General features: G+C 40.4%; 3 protein-coding genes across 7 annotated transcripts; 2 read left to right on the forward strand and 1 right to left on the reverse strand.

Annotated features, from left to right (window-relative positions):
- The first annotated feature begins 158 nt into the window (after positions 1-158).
- Positions 159-8,940, forward strand: c6h19orf44 (chromosome 6 C19orf44 homolog). The gene is made up of 10 exons (XM_040128953.1): positions 159-596; positions 752-922; positions 1,086-1,213; positions 1,362-1,848; positions 3,329-3,695; positions 4,266-4,345; positions 5,509-6,001; positions 6,248-6,331; positions 7,367-7,533; positions 7,960-8,940. Exons 1-10 carry the CDS (start codon positions 471-473, stop codon positions 8,047-8,049), a joined length of 2,193 nt encoding a protein of 730 aa, XP_039984887.1. The 5' UTR covers positions 159-470; the 3' UTR covers positions 8,050-8,940.
- A 55-nt stretch (positions 8,941-8,995) lies between these two features.
- On the reverse strand, positions 8,996-17,879 carry akr1a1b (aldo-keto reductase family 1, member A1b (aldehyde reductase)). Of its 5 annotated transcripts, none has more exons than XM_040128544.1 (9): positions 17,770-17,879; positions 13,734-13,829; positions 12,655-12,774; positions 12,242-12,393; positions 11,613-11,808; positions 11,294-11,493; positions 9,937-10,009; positions 9,738-9,824; positions 8,996-9,301 (listed from the first exon to the last, which is right to left on the reverse strand). In XM_040128544.1, the coding sequence occupies exons 2-9, from the start codon at positions 13,812-13,814 to the stop codon at positions 9,236-9,238; spliced, it is 975 nt and encodes a 324-aa protein (XP_039984478.1). In that variant the 5' UTR covers positions 13,815-13,829; positions 17,770-17,879; the 3' UTR covers positions 8,996-9,235. The 5 variants fall into 5 exon arrangements, with proteins under 5 accessions (XP_039984478.1, XP_039984479.1, XP_039984477.1 ...); XM_040128545.1 differs by lacking the exon at positions 17,770-17,879 and adding an exon at positions 17,656-17,762; XM_040128543.1 differs by lacking the exon at positions 17,770-17,879 and adding an exon at positions 16,443-16,547.
- Positions 17,796-25,923, forward strand: uhmk1 (U2AF homology motif (UHM) kinase 1). Its single transcript, XM_040128540.1, has 9 exons — positions 17,796-18,130; positions 18,728-18,857; positions 19,791-19,977; positions 20,072-20,269; positions 20,438-20,532; positions 20,669-20,745; positions 20,837-20,935; positions 21,049-21,137; positions 21,972-25,923. The coding sequence occupies exons 1-9, from the start codon at positions 17,827-17,829 to the stop codon at positions 22,116-22,118; spliced, it is 1,326 nt and encodes a 441-aa protein (XP_039984474.1). The 5' UTR covers positions 17,796-17,826; the 3' UTR covers positions 22,119-25,923.
- The last annotated feature ends 1,007 nt before the right edge of the window (positions 25,924-26,930 follow it).

The raw sequence follows: 26,930 nt of genomic DNA on the forward strand, positions 1-26,930 counted from the left end.
TCCCTCTGAAAGTATCATTTATATCTTCAAATAGGTTGGTCCCGTACACAGAACCGAATTGTTTTTTACACAAGGAAACACAATGAACAGCCGGTGGCGCTAACTTTCCGGTAAGGAATTGACCATCATTGAAGACAAAGAAGAAGACGAAAAAAAAAAGGAAGCTCCATGGAAACAGCGGACGCCAGAGTAGTTTCCATCCACAAAGTAGGCGTTGTTTAGATAGAAGTCTGGGCGTTAGACTATAGAGGGTCATGATGGGTCTCCGAATGAATCTATGACAGACTTTTTTTTATTAAAGTGCGCCGTGTGCTGCTAGCATGCTTTTCGCCACTAGCTAGCTACCGTTACCGTCCCCAACCCAGAATGCAGCAGAACCAAACTTGGCCGGCTGCTGGCACAATGGCGCGGAGACAGTGTGGCGAGTGACGGTTAGCCAGGCAGCGTTGGGAAGAGCCACGGGTTCAAAGATGTGGAAACGCGGCGGTCGGAGCTCCGCTCTGGACCGAGCTCAGGCATTGCTCTCCGCGAAGAGGAACCGCGGAGGAGACGCCGGGCCCACGCCGGGCGCGACAGACACGACACGGGCACGTACGGTGAGTCTCCGACGTGTTGGAATGGGGATGCAGAGATATGTAAATCAGCGCAGCTAGCAGTGCTGGAAGAAGTATTCAGATTGTTTAGCGAAGTAGCCATTTCATAATGTAAAGGATCCAGAAACTTGTATCAACACTCCTCCCCTTCTCCCTAGGGTGCTGTTGGTGGGTCTATGAAAACCGGATCTGCTCCCCAACATACCCACACTTTATTCTCAGATCTGAGTGACCTGTCCTCGGTCAGCTTAGCCCCTGAGAATGGAGCTGACACTGCGAGCACTGTGGCTCCTGGGAAGAGTCGGGGAGGAGAGGGGGGGTTTACCGAGGTAAACGACGTTAGAAGTTATTGTACTTGATGCTGTATCGCTCAGGACATAAATGCAATGGAACTTTAGAAACTACCTCAGTGGGATGTTTGTAAGGCCAGTTTGACATTAAGCTTCCCCTTTTTGTGAATCTGACTGAGCCCGTCTTATTTTCTCCTGTCAGGACCTCAGACCTCAGAGCTCTCTGGGAGGAGGAGGGACCAGGTTCTTGAAGAAGGCTCCACCACCTGCAACCAACAGCAGCCAGTCACCCGTCAGCAAGAACCAGATGCAGCAGATGCTTGAACCAAGGTATGATTCTGTAGATGTAAAAGAAACACATGACAGCACAGGAGTGGAAAGCATGAATATCTTTTCTACAATTAAAATAATTTCCGTTCAAATAATCACTGCTGAAACTTTTTTCTCTTTATGCATCCCTCTGACCCCATCTGGTCAGATATGTGTCATCTTCTCAGCATGGCTCCCAGACTGCTGCCATGAGTAGACTGGCTCAAATTGAGTGCCGCAGCCGCAGTCATAAGCAGGCCCAGGAAGAGGCCAGAGAGGGAATCTCACCACCACCAGAGGCAGCCTCCCACTCCCGGGAGGCATCTGTGCCAATCTCAGTTACGTCCAGCAGTGACCAGAGTCTGAAGGGGAAACGTTTCCTCAAGAACAAGGCAGCTGTGGCATTTGACAGTACTAACTTTGCTCCTTCTGGGTCTCCACAAGGCCCAGATATGGGTTTCAGATCCAGGTCCAGAGCTGCTGGTACTGTGTTCCCTTCAGCGGGTATGGAGATGAAGTCATTGAGAGTAGTGAGTGGTGTGAGTTTGGAAAGTGATGAAGAGGACATGAGGAAACTGCTTGGAGACTCTCTGGATTCAACAGACGACGGCGTGTTACGACCAGGGCGACCCTCTTCCATGAGAACAGTGGATAAGGTACCTTTCAACTTTGAACCTTGGGCTTTTTTTGCTTAGTTTTCAGTTAATTTAATTACAGCCTTTTGGCATAGACGTTACACGTCTTAGATAGACATGCTATATATTGTTATTTTCCGGATATATTAATCTAATGCCATCAGCCCAAACATCAGTGGTTCTACACATGTTCTAGAACAGTTTTTCTGAGAGAATTTTTTTTTACACAAATTAAAATGATTTTGATTCAGAAAAACAATGGAAATTTGTCTTTGACGTGGCTCTCAAGGGTACTCGCACGGTACACACAAATTTAGACTTTTTTTCCCTGTATGTTCACAGGTTTTCAGCACAGCAATCATTTTGTATATGAGGCAAACGACATTTTGATGGGAAATTTAGAGCCTTAATTCTGTCAGAACATGTACTGACAGTGTAAAATACGTACATTTTTTGAGTTTGCCACTACATTTCCAATCATGCTTCAGGTGACACAAAGTGTAATGCAATCCTGGTGTCAGTACATGTGTCCCAATCCCATACTATATAGTAATCTTACACAGAATGTATTATATACAAATTTTCTAGTATACCATTTTATGGAGTTAGTACACAATAAATCAATGAACTTTGTACTTCGGAATAGCATTGTGACTTCCTGGAGCTGTTTCCCAACCATCCACTATTTACAGTGCATTATGTTTTGCCACTGTGAATTGCTCCTCAATTTCCTTTGTGCAGTGGATTGCAGGGCAATAGTGTGCACTCACAAGCACACTCAAAAATCAAGCATGTTTTAGTATGCCTACTGACTGTTTTGAGTTCAATTAATTTTGTACTTGTTGCGGGAAAACCCACTCCATATTCAAAAATCTACTTAGTATTAGTGTGTGTTATTGTTTTTGGACACAGCTAGTGGGTTGGTTGTGATCTGAGCCCTCTTCCTCTTTGTCTACAGTACATTTTGCAGGTCTGCAGTATGAAATGTCATGCTGCATTAGCTACTAGCAGGTACTATTGGCATTGTAGCCATGAATGTACAGACAACAATGAACCGGATTACTTTTAAGACTCCGGAGAAAGTCTAAAAGAAGAAAGAGCTGAAGTGAGCGGAAACATTTTTTTTATACATTATATTCGAAATAGATTTGTTATTATTTATATATATCCATGCTTGACAGGAATCAGAGAAACAGCTATCACTGGAAAGAGTAGTTGTGCTGATTTAATTACTTCTGTATGTGAATGATAGCTTTGAGTTGTGGTTTTTACAGAATTATGATACTTAAAGATGGGTGTAATTTTTAAAACAAAATGCATCAACCTGGTGGATTAAAATACCAGTTTTAAACTTCAAGAGGGCAAGCTGCAACACAGAAACATGTACTTGGAGGCTGCATATATCTCATCAAATCAGACTCATAAGCTCAGTATTTTAACATGGTGGTTGTTTACAGTGCAAAACATGCATACACCATTGCTGTGCTTTCCTCTCTTACAGATATTGAGCAAAAGCAGTCAGAGGGTCCACTCCACACCTCCTCCTGCTGCTGTTTGTCCCTTGTCCCCCTCTAACACAACACCACCTCGCTCCCCTGCCTCTCCCTCTCACCGTAGTTCTCCTTTTCGATTCACTGGCCAAGGTCAGGCCCACTTCAGCCCCTCTGTGCTCTCTCCATCCCCCTCTCCTCCCCGTGTCTCTTCTTCCCCTCCAAGGAGACTGAACTCTCCTCACAGGGTGGCCAGTCCACAGCGTTCCCTCTCCTCTATGTCTGGCCGCAGTGAGGTTCTTTCCCTGGAGGAGCTCTTCCCTGTGGGGCCTGGCTCTGAAGATCCCCACAGTGAAATGAGTTTAGTTTCTTCTGAAGGTGAGGCAAGTTCACCAGGGCATCAGATATATAAGGACAGATCGCAGATAGTTAATAAAATTAAGAGTCACTCGAAATTAAATTCCCCTCTGTATACCAGTTATACCAGTGTCGCAATATTATTGTTTTAATGATTTACTGATGTTAAAATGCTCAGCTTATCATTTTGCATACAAGAGAAGTAACATGTTTTTTTTGTTCTTCACTCTCATGCATCTTAGATGGACAACAAGGTACATGAACCTTCCCTCTCTAGAGTATTAACAAAGAATGGGACAAATGAGTTGCTTTGCAGGGCATCAAAGTTTAGGACAAGCTTTTTAAAAAAATGTTTAGGCACCATTCTTAGAAATGAGAAATTATGCAGGTATTATAATACATTCTGGCACGTACTTCTTTTAAACATAACCCTGTTATGAGATTTTAATCACTGATACAGCAGCCTTCAATAAAACTCATTGCTTTTAATGTATGTTTGATACCTAATGCTTTATTAGCAGTAGCACAAAAGACATTTGTGTGGATATACACTTACATTTTATAAAACATTATGATCTTGTGTTATTGCAGACTTCAAGATAAATGTGATGACATTAGATGACCTTGTCCCTGCTACCTTTGGATTTACAGAGGAAACACCAAGAAAGGAGGTGGGGAATGACAGAAATTCCTAAAGAGCAGTGTAATACGATAAATTGCAGTAATATATTACATGATAGTTGTATATATATTGTACAATGCTATTTGGATATCTACTACATTGAAATGATTAATGGTATTAAAGCAAATACGACTTACAGAAAAGTTTAGAAAAAAACAACCTGGTTCTTGTTCAGGTCATTTTGACATTTCGGCCATAATTTTACATTCACACCAAGCAGTCAGACATTTGACAGGTTTTAAACAAAACCCCAGTTTACCTCGATTAACTTAAAGCTGTGCTAATGAATATTTTTAATGTGTATAATAATGGACCCAATTACTATGTGTGATGGGCAAGATGTTGGTTGTAGTGATGAACCCATAGAGAATTGTCATCCAAATCAGTAGTTCCCCTCAGCTCTAAGCCTTTCAGTGTCTTTCGGTTCATTGTTTTGGTTGTACAGCTCACAACTTTACTATTTTGGTTCAGTCTCACTGCTCTCATCAACCTTGTTTCCAGCAGCAGACACCTTATTTTATTTAACAAGCTCTACTAAACCCACTGTACACTACCTGAAAGTTAGCAGATAGCTGGTGTACATAGTGCGGTATGTGGCAGCTAAAGAGCCAGATCTTCCACTCAGGAGTTCGTGTGGATTGAGCAAAATTTAGCTAAAAGTAAAAAATTTCACCTGAATGCTAATGTTCCTCCATGTCTGTTGGATGTGTAAGTAGTCAATGTTTGCTAACATGATACAAGGAAACAAAATTTCAATGATATGTTTACAGCTTGTTCCACTAACCCCAAGTGACCAAAAATGCCCAGATGGCAACACTGAGACCAAGCACCCCCATTTGATAAGACTGTTGTTGTTGAGTTAGTATTGAATTGTAGATCTTTTTTCCTTTTCTAAATCAAGGATCTAATGATAGGATTTTAAAAATAAAACTGACTCCACTGACTTGACCTGTCTTCATTGTATATGGGGAGATAACAGCTTTGAGAATGATACCAGAAGGATTACGATAGCTATTCTTATGCGTCCACAAGTTGGAAAAAAGTCTTATAAATCAATTGAAGTAAGTTTGAGCTATTTCCCTTTTGGCTGGGTTTTGTTTTTTAATTCTCCGAAGGACTGATGTTTTAGTTTGCTTTTTGCTGCATAAACAGAAAGAAGCCAAACACAGCAGCCGTGTTCCTGGATCCAAGAACAGACATCAGCAGCCACCAAGATTGAGAACTGAGGAGAAGGAAGTGATGCAGCAGCAGGAAGAGGAGGATGTGCTGGACTACCAAAGTGACTTTGAGAGTGAGAGCAGGACAGAGCCAAATTATAGTGCCAGCCAGGTTTCAGAGCACTTGCAAGGAGATGGAGATGGAGGGGAGGTGGTATCGGAGGTCGGAGAGGAGGCTTCGAATTCAGACGTGTCCTGTGGGAGGACAGAAGATGATTACTTGAACACTTTCTCGGACACAACCTCACAGACCTCAGATCTCAGTCACACATCAAAGTCACTCAGCCGAAGCAGGGACAGATCTCTAGTATCAAACAGCAGCTGGACCTCGTGTCACCAGTCGAGGAGGCATGCTTCAGCCAGAAAGGTTTTGAAAGAGGCAGCGGTACAGACCCAGCCTGATACCATGGCTTACACATGGACAACTGGTTAGTCTGCGATACATTATATTAACGTTTTTAAAATGTGGTAGAGGCCACTTTGCATCACTACCATTGTCACATTTATTTATGTTAATCGTCAAGTTATCAGGATTAATTTGACCATGACATATTGAAAGTAGATGGCTACATGTATCATATACAGTAAGTATAACCCCAGGCTTAAGACTAAACAACAACAACAACAACAACAACTTGTGTCTTATTCTGATCTCTGACTGTCCTTCTCTGCAGGTATGGCTACATTTGAACCTCATACAAACTACATGAATCCCCCCCCAGTGGCTGCTCATGCTCTCAGTGCAGAAACAGTGGAAGGTAAGACCCAATTAAACAGAGAATAAGATACAACCTAAATACACGTAGAAATCCTGGAGGAACTCAATCCTTTAAAATGAGTATTTTGATGATAGAAAATGTTCAGTAGTTTTAAGCCTGCACCTGAATTCAGATCCACATCATAATATACGCTTGGCAGAGATACACAACAATGCCAATTTGCTAATTGGTGGCCATGATTTTTGGAGAAGTCTTTTAGGGGAAAATCTGGGCTTTGTTCAACAAAAATAATGCAAACGTTAACTGAGTCAGGCTCATGACCGCTGAGGTAGGGCCATTTATATTTATCATGTTGCTGTAGCGCCATCTGTTGTTGAAATGCCATTGACCTTTGCAGGGCGGCTTGGAGCTGATTCAGCCCATGTTAGAAAACAAGCATTTTGTGGTCCTTATTGAAATATGTTATGGACTATACTTGAACACAGTGTTGTTTGTTGTGACATCTGTGGAATAAATTAAATGATATTTTTGGAATAAAACATTGTCTGAGACATTACTGGGACTAATTACTTTAATCAAAACAAAGACATATAATTCATGTGAGCAGCTCCACTAATCAGATGTAAAGAACATCTTTGATGAATGCTGCAGGGCACGTTGTGAGGCTTACAACATTTATGACATCTTTTATAGTTAAAAGGGGGGAGAGAGAACTGAAATTAAAAGAGAGCATACTCTCTGAACCTGAACTTGAACCTCAGTTTTGTTGCAATGACACATGTAGGAGAGCTGTTGAAAATCTTTGGGACTGAGTGGCTAACACAATGAATTAAAGAAGCCACTAACAACAATCTCTTTACAGATGTAAGTGCTAGTGTTGGAAACATGCTTGCAAAAATATTTTCATCGTAGGAATAGTTAGATATTTTAGGAAATATACTTAATTGCTCTTTGAGCTGAGTTGTGAAGATTGATACCAACCTAATGTCTTAATGCTAAATATTAAACTAGTCAGGAAACAGCTCTAGCCACAGTACTATTTTTATATGTGTGTGCCCCATGTCCTTTCCTCAGCTCTCAGCACCTTCAATCCAGCCGTATCTGTACTCAATGAAATGCTCAAACAGCAGCTTGCCATGACGCGACGGTTCATCACAAGCCGCCGACACCTTCACTCCAGCCTGGTGCAGAGCCTGGAGCCACCGAACTACAGATACACCACGCTGGAGGACACCAAGGAGGTAAAGCTTACTACTTTCACATACACACACATTGACCTCCTAGGGTGGAGTTGTGAATAATCCAGAATTATAGCTTCATACTGCAAAGTTTGGCTCAACAAAGGAAATGACTGGGTCAAAGCCTCATTGGCTGAATATTTAATTTGTATTTTCTAACCACATATCTCTCTGCATGACAGGAAATTTACTGCATTCACAACTTTCCCGCATTCACTGACAGTGATGAAGCTGGTCTGTCTGTCATTATAGTGGAGTATCAGTCAGTGTAATGAGACAGACAAGTAAAAGGAACCGAAACCAGTCTTCATTTAAATTGCCATGACACTTAAACTCCAGACTGTATTAAAAAGACTAAAATGTGCCTTTTTTTAAGCTTTAGTTAATTCACACACATTTGTCTACAACCATTCTTCATCCTTTCCACAGTACATTCGCAAGCACAGACCTCCCAGACTCACAATGGAGGAAGCCTTAGAGGAGGTGCAGCAGGAGATGAGAGCCCACCAGTGTACGTGACAGCTGATGCAGAGTCAAACTGGATCACTGAACCCCCATGTGCAAAGCAAGAGACATTTGCCATTTCTTCTTATAAGATTTAATAGCATTTACACATTATTAAATAGTATTTTTCTACCATGGAATAATAAGCATGTTCATCAGTCACAGCACATGCTACGAAGATTTGAACTCATTCTTGTGTAAAGTGCACTCTAAGATCTTGAGTCTCTACAGTCAGAAAATCATATCATACATTCAGTTTAAAATTTGTGTAATTTGAAATCATGTGATATGCATGCGTGAATGAACCGGATATTTTAGATGGGACTAACTGAGTGATTTGAAGGAGATGACACCTCCCATTTTGCTGGTGAAATAATATAAAGCATCCATGCTGTCACTTGTACATTCTTAGGAAATAACGAACAGTGTTACACCTTCATCACTGTCATTCTGTAACAATGCATTGTTTAAAATAGACCCCAAACAAGGGAATAATGTATTAAAAATTTCCACACTGTACAACAATACATTGTTCCACAGGTGTTCATTCATAAAAAAAATCAGAAAATGTGGCAACATGGTTTCTCTCCTGAAAGTAGCATTATCTATTATCAGTTACAATTTCCACTTCATCTACACAGCTATACATTCTAACACCGTGGTTATTTAAAAGTTACTAATGGATAGAAGCACATCTACCTTTGATGAACAGAATAACAAAAATGATGTTTTGCTTTTCTAAATTTAAATATTAAAATCCACTGAACCATTTCAGTGGATTGAAACCATAGAAACAGTCAAAATGTTGGAAACCAACTCAATCTGCATTTGAATACTGTGTCTATGTCCAGACCGATGTACATTTATAATTTGAGTAAAATTTCCACACTGTACAACAATACATTGTTCCACAGGTGTTCATTCATAAAGAATCGACTGGTCAAATAAAGACACTTCAACGTGAAGTAACAAAATGTTTATTTAAAAAATAACACTTACAGTATGTATACAGCCATAACAGACTTTCCAGTCTTCATCACCGACAGTAACTTGAATTGTTCTAATGATACGTGCAGGACTTGAAATGATCTGAAGACAAATTCCAATGCCAGGATCCAGAAAAATGTATTAGTGATCTGGGATAGTGATGTGGTGTTGATGGGGTTGCTGAAGGCACAAATTTGGGTTGTAGTGTGAGTCATCAGTAGGGGTCGTTGAAAGGGTAGTGAGGATGTCCTGCATCCCTGGGAACACGCTTTCCCTCCACCTGCAAGATCCAAACCAACGCTTAAACATTTCCCTCTGCTCTTCAGTAATAGGTTGATTGTCACCTCTTCAAACATTGTTTTATTTTCAAAGCCAGACTGTTGCTTTTACATCAGAATTTAAGTTAAAATGTCCATAATATTTTATGCCAATATCCCGTATGTTGAATTTTGTCCCTTTTAACTATTGCCAGGATAAAAGCCTTATAAAGATAACGTAGATCATCATACAATATACAACCTCTATACAGTTAAAATCATACTCAGATATGGCAGGATGATGAGGATGAATACTTAATCTGTGATAACAGAAGGCTCCTGTATATGATCTCTTACAAAGCGAAATAGACAGGACATTAAATTTGCCAGTTGACAGGATGATTAGAATATAACACTGTCAATACCTAACATGGGATAAAGTACATAAAACCCACTTACTTCAGCCATTGGTACAATGTAACGCCAGCCCTTGTTCAGTGCAGTCATACTTTTCATTTCATCTGCCTCAAGGGTAAAGTCAAACACCTGAAAACAGAACATTATAGCAGAATATAATGAATTTAGAATATGATTAAGGAAACCATCAAACCACCAAGCTTCATGATAGAAAAGGAACTGACTAAAAATTTCTTTCCACCTGAATGTTCTCTTTGATGCGTGACTCTGTCACACTCTTGGGGATGGTTACCACTCCTCGTTGTGCCTGCCACCTGCAAATACAACAATTTTGTCTTCAAATGTACAGGTACCGGAGAGTTCCTTGACCTTACTACTGCATATTTAAGCCCTGTTACTACAAATCACGTATACCTGACCATGATGTAAACAGTTTTTCAAAGCATGAGACTAGGTGTCATTTTGGTTGTTTTTAAATAGAGCCTGACTTTTTTTTTTTTTACATAAAACCAAACAAACAAACAAACAAAACAAAAAAATCTAAATATGGTTAATAGAAAATTATGTGAGTTGGACACTGGACAGTTGAAAAATAAACCTGTCAATGCTCTTTGACAAATAATGTAAGGTAGTAGTACTGTACAAATGATTTCTGGTAGTTAGGCTACAACATACAAATAAATGCTAATGTGTTTGCTATATCAACTCTATACGGTGATAATATGTGAATGTTTACAACTTATATAAGGCATATAAATAAACGACTTATTGATACACATAACAGCGTTGTTTTGCATATTCAACTTTCATGTCAAAGTCACTTTTCTCCAATGTTCCTACTCTGTTTGAGCCTGACACTGTAGTATAGTCAATATCTGGGAGTTTTAAAAAATCTGATAAGGATATATCAGTCTACAGTATTTTTTCTTTTTAACATAAACGAAGGTCTGGATACAGATCCTTAGATTTGTTTAATTTAAAGAACGATGACTGGGACATTTTAAAGTTAAAAAAAAAACAACAAACAAACTTTGTATAGGTGACACTGATTCTAAATTACCTTGAAACTAGTTTGGCATTTCTGTGCTGCAACTACATACACACATCTATATCTGCAATAAGCTAAAATGGGCCGATATATCAGTCTAGCTCAAGTGTATGTCTCCGATAAAGGTGGGACATCAATTAAACATTTTCTGTTTGTGATTTCATGTTAACCTTTGGTGGATCAGAGTATAAAAGGTTTCAGGAATATAAACTTTAATGCTACATGGAATCAATACAAAAACATTAAACGCAGAAAGAAATCAACCTTTTAAAACCAGCAGTGTTTGGCTAATGTACACAAACGTGTACATTAAGTGCTATTGTGTGGTATTTGGTAAAGAGGTTGGGAAGCATATTGTGTTTCAAATATGTGAAAACCTCTAACAACGGGATTTAAGAATTGTTTCAAGAGCTCAAATTTGAAACCTTCCGAGACTTTTTTGATCTAAAGAAATATAATGTCTAAAGAAATCAAAAAATGCCCTGTGAGAAAAGGAGTATTGTTTGGAAAAAATGCAGAACACCTGCAGGTTACTGAACAGTGAAACCACCTGAGAATAATCTGAGCTGGGGTCTTTTTATATTTCTCTGCGAGGGAGGCGATGACAGGCTCCTGAAGCAGAACAGGTTCATCTGGATGTTTCCAGGCCCGGTCAGGGGACCCCAGAGGGCTGTAGGCCGTCATCACCAGACCACGGTCCCGACAGTGGGCCAGTAGCTCTACCTGGGCCAGGTAGGGGTGGCTCTCCACCTGTCCAACCAAAATACAGAGGCACCAGGGTGACTTGAGACATTTTTCAGCTATTTTCTCATCTCATCTGTTTGGGACAGTTGAAATAAACTTTTTTTATCTTTACAAACATACTCTACCTGTAGGACAGTTGGTTTGATGCTGGCCACAGACAGGATGTCGTCTATCTGCCGACTATTGAAGTTGGACAGACCGATGGATCGGACGAGACCCTTCCCCACCAGCTTCTCCATGGCAGCCCAGGTCAGCTTGTAGTCTGTGTCGTCATATAGCAGGGTGCCATCCTCCTTTCTGGGGAAATCAACATCCCCTCGTCTAGTGGATACAAAGAAGGGGCCATATTTAAAGGAGAGATTAAAAGCAACCAAGGACAGACTGAAGTGGAAAACAAGTAAAAATGTAGTTTTCCTGTCTGATAATTTTTTTCAAATATGGCCCCTTTGCAAGTACAACTCCAAGGTTTACATAGCGTGAAGATGAATGCAGTCTCATAATTTCAATTTTTTATATTGAATAATTCTTTGTCAGAAATCATTTTCAAATCCCACAGTCTCAAAATAACAAGTTAACTTCTTGTTATCAGGGAATAACTGAAATGACTTGATGGCCTAGTTATCTCAGGATAACAAAGATGTTTTCTCTTGACTATGCTGTAGTTATCTCATTATCGCAAGAAAACAAAACGTGGTTTTCTCAGGATAACAAGTTAATGATCTCATTATTAAACCTTGGAGTAGGTTGAGCTCACTGGAAGGCGTAGGGCCAGTGGATGAGGTAGAGGTCCAGGTACTCCAGTTTAAGGTCCTTCAGGGTCTTCAGCAGGGCTGGCTCCACGTCATCTGGATGATGTCGGGTGTTCCACAGCTTGGATGTGATGAACACGTCCTCTCTCCTCAGCGACTGGTGCACAGTCAACATGTCAGATACAGTTTGAACACGTGGTGAAATTTTTATGGAAGGATTGTGAGTGTCTTGAAATTTCAGGATAACAGAGATACAGTAAGAAAGTACAGGCTAGACAGTGAAATCTGGAACAGATCTCAGCATCTGGTCTTGATTACCCTAAAATGACATATTATTGTTATGTTGCATTATAGAACAAAAAAAACATTCTCACTGAAACTTTGAACTTTTTAATGCAATTTGGTGTCGCAGTTTTACCTTGCCGGGGCCAAAAGTCTCCTGCAGGGCTTCTCCAATCTCAACCTCATTGCCATAAACGGCTGCACAGTCAATGTGGCGATACCCAGCCTCCAAGGCCCAAATAAGTGCTTGTTTCACCTGGGATGGGGTAAACAGGACAACTGTTAAGTTTAAGCACTGACTTGAAAGGGTACAATAACAGATTATTTACGGACATCAGCTGGTTATGTTCAGTAAGTGCACATTCAATCTTTCACATTCAGTGTTTGTCCTAAAAATAGGTGGAAACATAAGAACCGAAACGTCTATCAGATTTTCCAAATTTGGTTGGAAAATGAAATTGTTTAGATCCGTAGGTCTCTGTAAAACCTATGTATTTACAGCTGCATTAAATGATATTTTGGCCATGTGGGTGCACTAACATGCAACGCTGAAATATTATCACCTTATAAAGTTGACATGGTTGATATGGTGTCTACCTATACATCCAGCAGACACAGAGCAACATTAGCATTCATTTACAGCTATGTCTCTGTGCACCTGGCAAATGTAGGTCCAATATTAGCTTTCTTTTTAGCTCTCTTTTGGTAACTATCAACTCCTGGTGGGAACTATCTGCCTCTTTAGCTGCTAAATTTGTTCACCAGTAAATCCCTACCTTTGTCTTTCTCTGTCTTTGACTGTTATTTGGTTCTCAGCGCATTGGGTACAGAGCTGTTTGCTTAAAACAGCCGTCTGCTGTGGCTGTAAATTAAATGCTGAGAGCTGTCAGACTAAACCAAAACAGTAAAGTTGTGTCTAATGAAACCATAACAATGAGCCGAAAGACGCCAAAACACACCATAGACTGTAGAGTCTAGTGGTCGTTCTCTGTGTAGTTGTCAGTACAAGCAACACATTTCACATTACACAAAGTAATTTGCTCCATTGTTAATATAAAAATATGGATTCGTGCGGCGATAAAGTCTGACATTACAGATATATTTCTGCATTGATGAAGGAAAGAGGGGAACTGAAAAGGCAGAGATTGTATCTGTTTGTTATTAACTTATTTATCAAACATATTAAAAACAAGAGGATAATCGCGCAGCATCTACCTTTCCTGGCTCACTCTTCCAAGTTCCCAGGCCAAGCAGGGGCATCTTCCGCCCTGTGTTGAGAACTGCAAAGTCATTCATGCCTTTCAGAAGCACCTTAAAAAGGACAAGGCAAGCATGATTCAGTCAGTAAGGGGAGCTGCTTGGCTTACTTGGATGTTTAAAGCTGCAGTAACATGAATTTTAGATACAGCCCTCTTCTTGGCCTTATTTGGCTATTTAGACTGTAATAAAACCTTTCCGGAAACTGCAACAGAGAAATCCAGAATAAGCTTCAATGGTGTAAGCAATGCACAGCGCCATTCACGTCAAATGATCAAGTGTCCTGCAGTGGCCATGGACCAACAATAGACATCAATGCTTAAGAAAGCCTAAACAACGCAAGAGATCTGCATGCATGATACTGTACTGCAAGAGGACCGGCAGTACAGTATTTCCATTTCAATTATCCATGGAAAGGGCATGAATCCCTGATGGAAATACAGGAGGAGACAAAAGTCATGAGAGGTTCAGTAGGAGTCACAGTGTTGATGAGAAATATTTTACTGCTGTTCATATTGCTGTATTAAAAACTGGGAGTGTATCCGTTTCCAAAACGCTTCTTTTAATTCATAGTGATTAAGCATCGGCCAAACAGCTTAATTTTACTGCTGTAATGAAAGACAAACATACTGCAAAAATGCCCTATAGACTTACGCGAAAGATGCCCAGCCAGCAGAATTCTTAAAACAAGATCAAATGACTTAAAATAAGATTAGTGCTGTTCTTGTTTCTAGATAACAAAACTGCACACGGGCAACACCTTGCCCAAGCAGGTCTTAAACCAACAAACTTCAAGTTGGAAGCCATGTGCGCTAACCATGGAACCACCATGGCTACTGCTGCTATGTCTCTTGCTACAATATTGATTAGCAATAGATAATCCAATCCATACTCCAAACAAGTCACACTTGATCCTATAACTAAATATAATAGTATTTTACTTACTTAGAAATACAGTTTGTTTTTGCTGTGCATTAAGGCTATATAAACCCAATCTGTATTGGGTGGAAATATTAGGGCGAGGAACTATTTTGCACTTTCAGCTGCTGGTGATTTGCACAGGTTAAACTAGCACATTAACTGAAGAGAAGCCCTTATTCTGACCTTAGACCTTATTCTGGTTAAAAGATGTGCGGAAGAGGGTTTAGTTTTGCACAGAAATAAACAAAACCTGAAAGGAAGCAGTTTCGGGCTTGATTGCCAATAAAGACTAAGAAGTGCTGACTTGCGTTTTCCTCACAGCCCGGATGCAACTAATGATGACATAGCAAAAGAAGAGGCTGTCTTGTTTTAAGGAGTCAAAAGGGTGGGAACAACTGTTAGATCATTTTTTCTTTTTTTATTTCTTCCAAAGTGACTTTGGAAATCTACCATGTCTTCAGGGAATGCAGGACTAGGCTCCATTATTTAGTTCCATGACATGACCATACATAACTAGAAAAAGTAAAAAAAAAAAAGCAACAATTAAAAATAACAGCAATAATGTACATAACATACATATCAGCACACACAGTAGGTTCACTTATTTAAATATAATGTTGAAGAGTTTGCAAAGATTAAAACTTTTAAAGTTTTATATTTAACAGGCATTATTGTTCTTGGAATAACTGAGTTTCTGGTGAAGGTGTTGTTGATTTTTTTTTTTTTTTTTGGGGGGGGGGGGGGTCAAAGATTCAAACGCTATCAACAGAAATTTCGTAACTGTCTAAAGCAACAGTGTCGTATGTTTTTGAGCTACAACGTGGTAACCATATAATGCCAGAGGACAGGGCATTGATCACGGCACTATACTGGTATTGGGAGACAGGAAGCCAGGGATATTATACCATACCAGAGTCACCGTCACCATTGTCACCGTTTCCGTGTAAAGATGAGGGTTTTGCTACGTTGTGTCGGGGCTGAGGGGGGCCCCCATGATTTCCGGTGGAGTCATGCGCGACAACCACACCTCACTGATAATGACCTCGAGCTCAGCCGCTCTTGACACCTCACAATGTGGGAAAACTCCGTCCGGGGACAGATTATTGTCAGAGGGAGACGCGCTCAGATATTAAGGTCCAACACCCGCGAGCCGGGGGGGTGATGCAATATGAAGAAACTGGCTGACGGTGAACAGTTTATTGAGACAAAGGTTGGAAGCTGTGACATCCCTCTGTGGGTTCGCTCTCTGGTCACGGTGCCATTTATTCCTCTGGGAAAACAACAACAACAACAACAACAACAACTGTCCATTGAAAAACAAGTCACTGCTAAAGCTCTAGTCCGAAATAAGAGCTAGCTAGCGTTAGCGTTCCTCCAATGACCCATTCAAACTCTCCCGTTTCACTTAACTCTCCTGGCCGCCTTCTATCCAAAGCTACAATGTTCAAGACTGTCCACTGTAAAACTTACCGACTTACTCGCCCTCCTGCCGGTGTCAGAACATAAACGACGGAGCATCTGCTTTAGAACCTGACATCCTAACGACCGCATTGTCGGTCCAGCTCAGTCGTGAAACTTACAAAACGTCAGCTAACAGGCAGCCTCCCTCCGCATAGGTGTAAGTCACACTTACTGTTTCGAGATTTGAAAACCTGCGACGCCGAACGAGGCCCTCTTCTTACAGCCCTCCTAAGCAGGACAAGTATGCAAGAGTACCGTTTTCTGCCAAGTGTTCAAAAACAATACCTTATTTTGTTGAGATTTGCCTTTCCGGGATGATGACTCCTCTGTTTCCGGTGGAAATACCGGTCAGTTCTCCAGCGGAGACAACTGCCTCAGCTGAGAAAGTTTAATTTAGTTTTAAACGGCTTTAACTGAATCTTGGATTGCCTTTAACATTTCCGCACATAAAAATGTGCCAAAAAAAATAAATAAAAAATAAATATGACATTTAATATTTGTGTTACTGTTATTTATCGTGAAATCATATGGCTGTGACTTTTGGCAGATAATTTCACAGCTAGAAAAGCTGAAAACTTTCTCTCTTTATGCAGCTGAGTCACATTTCAACACAAAACCCCGTTTGAAATTTTGATGTGATGGCGTTATATTTGAAACATGACATCCATTATCATAGGTTCAAAGGCATTAGGTTGGGGCTGGCATGTTTAGGTGTGACCTTTAGGAGATGGTTAAGCTTAACGGAGGTTTTATGTTTTAGCATGGTAAAACCAAAAAATAAAATCAATGAATGCATTGCATTAGAGAACAATAAGAGCAACCAAAATCTCATGCAGCACACAACATAGAGCGGTTCCTCAGCTCTGTATAAGGTATTGTTTTTCTGGAAGCACTGGCAAAGCCAAAAAAGCAAACCCCTCAAGAGTGACAAGTGGATTTTATATGTGCAGCAGTTTTTCATCTGATCCCAATTCAAAGTCGCACACCCCTGAGGAGGAGAACTCATGACAATGCTACATTTCATATGTAGTAGTCTGGAATGCGAGAACGCTTTCACGGTTTTTAATGGAAACAATGTTTAAAGGGAAAATAAAATGGTGTAAGTGAAACTCCTCACCGACAGGGAGCATACTGCAGGTCGAGATGGACCGCGAATGTTGCAGGGAGGAGAGCAGGAACGGAAGTAAGATAAATATCAACAAAGTGGGTTTACAACTCAGGTGAAACTTCACTGTGTTCGAACCCGAATAACTTCATCACGTTGTTAGGCTCAGTTAAGATGCCGTAATAATATCCAGTACATTATGGGGTAAGCGTGTTATTGCGCGTCGCGGATGTGGCTTGTTTTTAGGGATCAAACTCAGCGGCTAGTTTAGCCATTTGGAGGCGCTAAGTTAGCTAACTTTTTGTTAGTTGACCGGCGTGAACTCATTTTGACAGCCCCAGTAAGCAAACAGTAGTCTAATATGCTCGGATATTGCTCCGTTCGTAGTTTTACCAAGCTTGCGGGTACAGGCGGATTGTCTGCTAGCTGCCGCTGACTTGTCCTTGTAGTTTTATGTGGCGCCGTTAGAGCCCGGTTCACTCGCAATGATCCTGCAGCTGCTCCCACCTGTCAATTAGCTGGCTCCTCTCCTCCCGTCTCCTGTCTCCCGTCTACCGTTGCCCAATGGCTCACTGCGGCTCCTCCGAGCCAAGCGCAAAGGCACAGGCACTGCGTCCGGAAAGCATCATGTCGTCGCACGGTAACGTAGACCAGAGCATGAAGCCGGTGCTGTTCGAGATATTCGGCGAAATATGGACCGTCCAGTCGCGGCTCGGCCAGGGAGTCTCGGCCTCGGTGTACCGGGTCAGCTCAGGCAGGGCCACCACCGCCGCTGTCAAGGAGTTTCAGGCCGACACTCAGGGAGGAGATTACGGGTATCACAAGGAGAGGTCCGTGCTGGAGGACATCCAGGGACATAAAAACATCGGTAACAACATTATTTTACTGTGTGAAAACATGTAGCCCTGTAGGTTTGTTTCAGGCAGAGAATGTGCTTAGACTACTTCCTGTAGAATTGTAGCATTAAAGTCCGTCATCAAAACTAACGACTAGCTATGCTGACATTGAAATGAAATGTCGTTACTTGCTATGAACCTTTCTATAACAGTCCTTTTAATAACAGAAAAAGTTTTCAAGGTGGAATCTAACACTTATTTGTTGCATCGTCTAAATAGAGCAAATGCCAAGTTCAATTATACAATTTTCAGTTAGAAAATTCCATTAGAAAAATGTCAGTCTTTCAAATTCTCAGGTTGTTGTTCCACTAAAAAACAAAAAAAAAACGACAACAAAAAACCCCCCACAATGGTTGACAACAGATAGCTTTGAAATTCTATCGTAAAAGTTTTATTAAAATAGAGTGGTTTGAGTTGAAAGATCAGCAGAGGTTTTCTGATCCTCCTAAGCTATGGTATGTGAATGCTGCTGGCCACCAGGAAGGTCGTATTTACTGTCTCGTCAACATGATGTGAATGCACCAGTACAGGCCTAGCTGTTTGTAATGACGGATTTATTTTCCCTTCAGTGACACTGTACGGGGTGTTCACCAACCACAGCTGTATGGGTGTTTCCACCCACTGTCTTCTGCTGGAGCTGTTGGATGTCAGTGTGTCTGAGCTGTTGGTGAGAGGCAGCGGTGGTACCCAGGTTGGTAGGTGGGTAAGGTGATTTCTTCGGATGTATGACCCCCGACTGTAGCAGTTTGCCAGTTCATCAGACTAGCCCCACCATGTAAAGATTCCACGAATAGTATGACATACCATATAATGTATGTGGGTTTCTGAAGGCCAGTACTCATGTATTTTAAATACATTCTAAAACATATACTGGCTCCCCAAAACAATGGAGATGAAAGGAATTTTGTTTGGGATTCTCAGAGCATCAAAAAAATTACTCAATAATAATGGTGTAATGAAGCACTGGGACATTGTATCAGTAATAGATTCTTTACTAAAAGCTTAATTCAAAACAGTGCACATTGCTATCCACGGGTAAAACAAAGTTGCAAATAACCTGTACCTTTATATCCTACATTACGTATAAAGCCAAACAAAGCGGTGCAAATAGCTTTATGGAAAAAGTTTTTGCCTCCCATACAGATGATCACTGGCCCAATCCTCTTATTATGAACTGTGCGCTCATGTATTTTGTTAACAGACTGAAGACACTGAGTGTAGGAAAGTTTGTGACCTAGATATCGATAATATTTTCACAGATTATTTCTAGTTCCAGGGAAAACTGTTGACAGCGAGTTCTGTGTTTTAGATACCAATAGTTGTAAGTAGGGGGAAAAAAAGTTGTTTAAATTTGGAGGAAGTGACCCTTTAAATGTGACTAGGTTCCCAAAAATTCATCCCAGAATCTTAGTCTGTCAGAGAGCATTCAGACTGTTGTAGAATGGTATGGTACATGATTCATGTGGCCATCACAACTGCGAAAAAAAAAAAGACCTTGACTAAGAGAATGTCTCAAAAATAGTGGAAAGATAATAGAATGAATAAAAGTGGATGCAGTCACCGTAAAGCCTTCATATATTTAGGAAGGCTTGAGCTTTTTGTGTAAATTCATAGTATGATATTTTTTGGCAGACCCCAGCAGGGCCACTCCATGTGGCTTGTTCAGCACTGTGCCAGAGATATCCTGGAAGCTCTCGCCTTCCTTCACAAGGAAGGCTATGTCCATGCCGACCTCAAGCCACGCAACATCCTCTGGAGCGCTGATGATGAGTGCTTCAAGCTCATCGACTTCGGCCTCAGTTTCAAAGAGGGAAACCAGGTTGGTGTGTCTGAGCATTTGAAGGTCAGTAAAAAAGGAGCTGGGATAGCTGAGTATTGCATTTCTAACTCCTACTCTTCCTCGCCTCCTCCAGGATGTCAAGTACATCCAGACAGATGGGTATCGAGCTCCGGAAGCTGAGCTTCAGAACAGCCTCGCTCAGGCCGGGGTGGAGGTGGAGGGAGACTTGGGCTGCACGGCCGCTGTGGACCTGTGGAGCCTGGGCATTATCCTGTTAGAGATGTTCTCAGGAATCAAACTCAAAGACACCGTCCGCTCGCAGGAGTGGAAGGTATGACAAAGTTCAGCCCAGGGTAGACTGATGATATTGATTTAATGGAACCGACCAACATTAAAAAATCCCTTCTACAAGGTTTGCAAGCAAGGAAAAGTCTAATAATGCAGACACCTTTTCGCAATATTAAAACAGTATTGTGCAATCTGTTTCCCTCTCCTGTAGGATAACAGTTCTGCCATTGTTGACCATATCTTTGCCAGCAACAGTCTGGTGTGCCCTGCCATCCCCGTCTATCACCTCAGAGACCTTATCAAAAGGTAAACTTAACCTAGTAAACTATGAGCAGTACTGTATAATGAAATAGTCTTGCCTGCTGTGTGAGCAGAGGACTATAGTCTGGTCTGTATAACGTCTCCAGGTATTGATTGGGCCTTTGTTACTTTGTGTCTGCAGCATGCTTCTCAATGACCCAAAGCAAAGATGCACAGCTGAAACTGCCCTGCTGAGCCCATTCTTCAGTATTCCCTTCGGTATGTGTCAGTTACTGTGGCATCTACCAAGATTAACATATCTCTCAGTGTGCCTTATTTACTTATTAACGTGTGTGTGTGTGTGTGCCAGCTCCTCACATCGAGGACCTGGTTCTGCTGCCCTCTCCTGTCCTGCGTCTGCTCAACCTGATTGACGACAGTCATCTGCACAATGAAGAAGAGTATGAAGGTACAACATAATTTTTTTCTGCCACTGAATTAGGAAGTAATTTGTTAATTTCTGAATTGCTACCCAGTTTACAGAGGTTAAAGTGAGTAAAAATGTCTCATGGTTGTTCCCAGATATCCTGGAGGACATGAAAGAGGAGTGCCAGAAGTATGGCTCAGTGGTTTCTCTGCTCATCCCCAAGGAGAACCCAGGGAAAGGACAGGTAAGACTGTTTTATCAACCAAGATCTTCAGAAAATGTTCAATTCAACTCAGAATTAAGGAGATCCAGGCATTCCTTAATGACAGTCTTAGCGATTTCATCATAGAAAGCCTCTGCTTTGTTTCAGACATGCAGACTTAAATTGGGTAGTAGCACAACAAACTCGGTTCAAGTACTTTTACTCCACTCATACAGTGTTCTCTCCTTGACTCGCTTACCCCCAATATCCACTGGGTGGAGCTGTGATGAGTTCTGGCTCTGTCGGGGCCTCTGGAGATGACGTTCTGCCATTAACTTGTTAATGTATATAAATGCCCTTTTTAAATGACAGTTGATTTTAAATTAACATTTAATGATGTATTTCGTTTGTTACTGACATTGTATAACATATACACAGCAAAACTATTTTTTTCTTGTTTGTAGACAGAGAGAAAGGAGAAGAAGAAAGAGAGGAAGGGAGGCAGACAGACAGACAGACAGACGGGTTTTCTGCTGCAACTGTAATACACACAATTCAAGAAAGAGATAGATAGTCATTAAACCAAGTAAAATGAAGTACAGCCACAAATAACCATCTACATGTGCAGCACACACAAATTCAGTAATCTTGTAAATTACTTAAATATCAGCAAAAAATTCAATCAATATGAAATATGTCTGCTAAAGGACAGACTGCTAGAAAATGTCCTCTTTCTGAAACACTGAACATTGGAACTGCAATGAGGCCATGGTGCAACCAGATTGTGGAGCACCCACATCCAGTGGGCGGTCAAGGTTACATACATTCAGCCACATTCACCCACTAATTCATCCACGTCCTTTGTGTGTCCACCAGGTATTTGTAGAGTATGCCAACTCCAGTGACTCCAAAGAGGCTCAGAGGTTGCTGACAGGCCGCACCTTCGATGGGAAATTTGTCGTGGCAACTTTCTACCCTCTCAGCGCTTATAAAAGAGGTTACTTGTATCAAACTGTGCAGTGAAGTCTTGAAGCTCAATTTACACCTCTGCATTAATCGCATGAAATAACTAAACTGCATAGGGCACCATGAAGGAGAAGTCATTCTCCCTATAGAAATAACTAGACCACACAGAGTTATGAGTGGCCGCAATGCTGTTCAAACTGATTCAGTTATTTAATGAGTATAGTTTAAAGCTTTGCATGTTAGCCATGTGGTTTTCTACCGTAAATCTGTGTTTCATGCAGAGTGTAAATTGAACTCAGTTGTCAGGAGCGTACAGCGACACTTAATTTCTGCTGCCTCCAGCCTGTGTTCTACTCTTATCAGTACGCATCCATCTAGTGCTTCAAGGTGAACTGTATCCCTTTCAGTTACTGACTCTGGGCCAGAGGCCTGTGGTCTGGGGAAAGCAGTTCCTGTTCTAGCTTCCATTTCACTCTTATTCATTCACACTTCATTCATAGAAATGACCAGAGAGGATGTGTGATTGTGACAAGAACAGTCTGTGATCAGGGTTGCCAGAGTGAAATCCTTTATCAAATGACAGTGTAAGATTTGAGTTTCTGTGTTCTACAATTTATCTAGATAAAATTTAGTCAAATACTTCATCGCATCAGTTGAGTCAGGGATGTGATTAGAAACATGTAGCAGGTTTAGGCTGATCTTCCAGTACTAATGAACGGGAGTTTATGTCTCAAAGCTAAAAATCCTGATGGGGGGAAAAAAAAACCCTGTCAACTAAAGGTGTCCTGTGGTGTTAAATTAATATTAATAATGTTATCGTTGCTTATTTGTATTTGTTATGTTGAACATTGAGAGGAAATGGCTTGGTACAAGGGGCTATACAGGTAGCCTTTGTTGGCTCCGCAGGCAGTTTTCAGGTAGAAATAGTTTGGAGTGACCCCCTCCACCAGCAGGTAGTTTTCACTCATTCTCTGCCATTATCTGAGCAAGCCAAGGGCTCCATGTGCCTGGTCCTCTAGCCTTATGCTTTGTAGCTTTTTAGTTACAAAAGTCTCCATACTCAGAGAATATTTTTAGCATCAGTTCACTATGCTCCCCGTTAAGAGGAAATACACTGAGTTTTGTGTTTTTGACTGCAACACTGAAAGGGCATATGAACAAGTTTTTGAGAACGTGCTAAAAATAATCAGAGATTCATCTGGTTTATATAATGTTAATCCAAATCCTTTCCCAGTTGGAAAATGAGTCTTTGAACAAAAACAGCAGTAGTTCCATCTTTGGTATAAATGTCTTCTAACTAAAGGCCAAGTACACTTTCATTTATCTCATAGAATACTGTAATTTCAATACCAGTCTGGAGCCGAAGCCAAATAGAAAATGCACATATACAGTCAACTGTTGCACTGTCATGTAAGGGGTAGTTAAATGCCACTGTGTGTAGATTTTTTTTTTTTGGTAGCATCTTTCAAATTACTCTAATGACATTAGTACTATTTGTTCATTGGTGCGGTCTGTGTGTTTCTGTTGCCAGAATTTCCAGATACTACACATAGTGGCTTCAAGGATTTTGCAGTACTGATGCAAATTGAAGACAGAGTCTGTAGTGGCTGCTCTATACAGATAAAATGTAATGTTATACAATCTTCCAGTGCTTCACCTGATACTGTTAGTATCTCACTTAGTTTGAGCATGAATCAGAGTTTTGATAAATAGACTGCAAGACCAAAATTGCAACAATACTGTCCTGCGGGAATATGTTTCATCAAGGCGTCTGTGTTTGGAGTACCCAAAATACAGGACAGAGAATTGTTTCATACTTCTGTATTGTATGAATCAATAATGTGACAGAAATGTCATAAAATATGCAGTCTTGAAGTGAAATGTTTTTTGGAGCCGAGACAATTACATCATTTTGTTGTTTTTGTTATGTTGGTGATATCAGGGCACTGAGACAGTTTTACTAATGGAGTCCAGAAATAGGCATGATTATGTTGGATAGCAGTGACAGTCACCAAGCCTAGGGTTTTTTCAGTGGAATGTACTTTTTGTTGTGGAGGCCAGAAAGTCTTTTGTGCTCTTGATTCTCTTGGTTCCACTGAGTCCACAGTGACAGCGGTGTACACGCAGTGCACATCAAGCACACGCTTCTGTCGCACTGAAGCATCGGATGATTTCTACACAAGTGCCCAATGTTATTCACAAGCTAGCTAGCTAACTAACCAAAATGCTACCATAACAACAGGCTGTGCTACGCCTGTGTGCGTCGATTGCTTCCGTAGCTGAAACCGTTGCAGATGCCTTAGAAAATAATTCCCTTCCAGCAGATGCAGTGCTGCCCACTAACAAAACCGGCTTATTACGGACAATGAACATGGAGCTCTCTTTAGCTTCTCCTTGCTCATTTCTCACTGTATTCTTGTTAAAGCCAGACTATGTAACTTTTACTGAACAGCAGCTACTCCAGCTAAAAATTGACGGTATTATGCTAATGCTGGTATTAGATAAATGCTACACTAAGCTACCGTTAGCTTTCAGCTGTACAGTTTACTATTTAGCTAAAATGCTAAGTAATTGGAACACTCCCAAGTGGAGACGAGTCGTGTAGTCAGCAAACTGACTCAGTAATGTGTATTATAGAGCCATATTTACTTTAAGTTTGCTCAGATTAACCATAAACCACATAAGTAAGGCTGTGGCAGCAAAAAACCCCTTTGTGTACTGAATTGAGCAAGGGTGTGTATTATTGCTTATGAATTCAATGTTTCAATTGCAAGAGGAAGAAAGTTTCTGAAAGTTACATAGTCTTGCTTTAAAGTTTGGAGTGTCAAGAACTGCAACTGGATCACTAATTGTAAAGCACAAATATAGAGCCCTGCTCCATCTGAATGGGTTTTGTGAACTGAGTGTCTGAGAAAAACTAAATAGTCATGTAAAATGTGAATGTCTTTAAAGCTTATGGACATACAGTGTAGATCATATTTTTATTAAATACCATGTTGTTCCTTCCAGTATTAAAAAAAATGTCAATTCTGCAACAAAAAATATCTAAACCTATAATTAGAGAAAATGTTGGAGTATTGTCTTATCTAAAGTACTCCAAAAACATATTTTTCTACAAACTTTCATTGTACGTGCCTGAAATGTAAATTCCAAAGTTTCTGCTCAAGTCCTGGCCTAAAAAAATCTTTATTTGAAATTTGAATTAGACTCCAACCATGTGACTATAAAGCACTTTTAAATCAGCAGTCTGTGGTACACAATCAAGATGGTCAGTGTTGTCACTTACTTGTAACCAGTGGCTCTCAAATAACAATAACAGGATAAAAACCAATGAACAATGAGTTTTTCATCATTTGTCCCATAGTTTGTCAAGGACCTGGTATCGAAAATGAATCTTTGATAATGTCAAGATATTCTTTTTAAAGCAAGTTTGATTTTGTGTCGGGTATTTATTCATGATATATGTTGTTCCATAACTATCTTCTGCTGATCCCTTAGACAAATATATGATAGCGTCTGTAGTTTTCTGTGGCAGTGCTGTCGCATGGTTACTGACCAGGTCCCCTGCAAGAATAAACTCATCACAGTTGTACTGTACCTTTATCAAATGATGAGTATAGGCCTTACCTTCTATGGCTTACAAAGAACTAAAGGGAGAGTTTGGACATGATGAAGAGAACTCCCTTTGTTTGTGTTTAATGACGCATGAAAAATCGGCGCGTGTAAGTTGTGCTCTTTATATGGTATTGAGATACTGTGCAAGTGTAGATTTAATTAAAAAAAAGGGGTTGTGTTAGTGAGTTTGTGTAGTCTTAAAATGAGGCTGCTGGGATGCTGAGTAACCCAGCAGTTTTTGCTGATTGGAATCTCAGTCAGTGGGATCAGAATTTTTTTTTTTTTTTTTTTTTTTTTTAAAATGCTTTATTTTACAGGTCCATAATATTGTGATAATTATTTGGAGGTTATGTTGAAAGAGACATGTAATGTGGCACTAAAAAACCCCAGTTTTTAACCCACGTAATTATTAGACATTACTAGATTAATATTGTCAAAATCTTCCTCAATGTATATGGAAGTTTGTGCTTACCCACAGACAAATTTAGCATTTCTACATGATGTAAAAGAGTCCACAAGTTAAACAGTTCATTGGAATTAACCAATTAGAGGTGTAGCCTTTCAACACTGTATTTTCTCTATAATTAGTACAAACTAAGTCTTCACCATGCATACCTGGTAGACAGAGCATAGTAGGATGATATCATAATATCATACAAAAGAAACTCCTGCACACTGTCACCACTAAGTCTATTATTAAATTCAGCACCTTATTTCCCTATAATTATTACATAGACACTTCTTGGAAATTCAAAGGAAATTATGTGGAAATTACAGACCTGTGAAATAAAGTTTATTTTATTTTTTTTATTTTTTTATTTTTTTGTGAAGTTTTGCGATTCAGGGCCAGTTAGAGGACCCCGTTTTTTGTTTTATATATTTTCTTGGCTTTTTGCTTTTGTTATTAGTTAGTTTACATAAAAGATACTGAAAGGTCCCCAGTCATTTCCTCATTACCTGTGTTTGGTTCACTTTAAAGTGAGATATTCACATTTTTTACAAAAGTTGCCAAGACAGTTTCTGAAGTGACTGACAGCAAAACATAGCACAACAAACTGTGGCCCGAGCAACAAGTGACAAATCCTTACTTGGCAAAACGGCACGAATAACTCAAATGAAATTGCCTTTTGCAGATCTTTGATATAAAGGATTTTTATCCCCCGACATGCATACAGCATGTGGTCTTCCACACCTTAACTGCCTTGTCCGAGTATCACTTCAAAAAGCTGCCATCTCAATACTTGATGATAATGG

This window comes from Xiphias gladius, chromosome 6 (assembly GCF_016859285.1).
Source record: "Xiphias gladius isolate SHS-SW01 ecotype Sanya breed wild chromosome 6, ASM1685928v1, whole genome shotgun sequence".
Classification (NCBI taxonomy): Eukaryota; Metazoa; Chordata; class Actinopteri; order Istiophoriformes; family Xiphiidae; genus Xiphias; species Xiphias gladius.

Coding starts and splice junctions, on each gene's coding strand:
- c6h19orf44 (XM_040128953.1), top strand. CDS start 471: ATGTGGAAACGCGGCGGTCGGAGCTCCGCTCTGGACCGAGCTCAGGCA. Junction 597..751: donor ACACGACACGGGCACGTACG/GTGAGTCTCCGA, acceptor CCTTCTCCCTAG/GGTGCTGTTGGTGGGTCTAT. Junction 3,696..4,265: donor GAGTTTAGTTTCTTCTGAAG/GTGAGGCAAGTT, acceptor GTGTTATTGCAG/ACTTCAAGATAAATGTGATG.
- akr1a1b (XM_040128541.1), bottom strand. CDS start 16,247: ATGCGGTCGTTAGGATGTCAGGTTCTAAAGCAGATGCTCCGTCGTTTA. Junction 11,494..11,612: donor TCAAACCAACTGTCCTACAG/GTAGAGTATGTT, acceptor TTGGTTGGACAG/GTGGAGAGCCACCCCTACCT. Junction 9,302..9,737: donor ACATTGTACCAATGGCTGAA/GTAAGTGGGTTT, acceptor TGGATCTTGCAG/GTGGAGGGAAAGCGTGTTCC.
- uhmk1 (XM_040128540.1), top strand. CDS start 17,827: ATGGCTCACTGCGGCTCCTCCGAGCCAAGCGCAAAGGCACAGGCACTG. Junction 19,978..20,071: donor GTTTCAAAGAGGGAAACCAG/GTTGGTGTGTCT, acceptor CGCCTCCTCCAG/GATGTCAAGTACATCCAGAC. Junction 20,746..20,836: donor ATTCTTCAGTATTCCCTTCG/GTATGTGTCAGT, acceptor TGTGTGTGCCAG/CTCCTCACATCGAGGACCTG.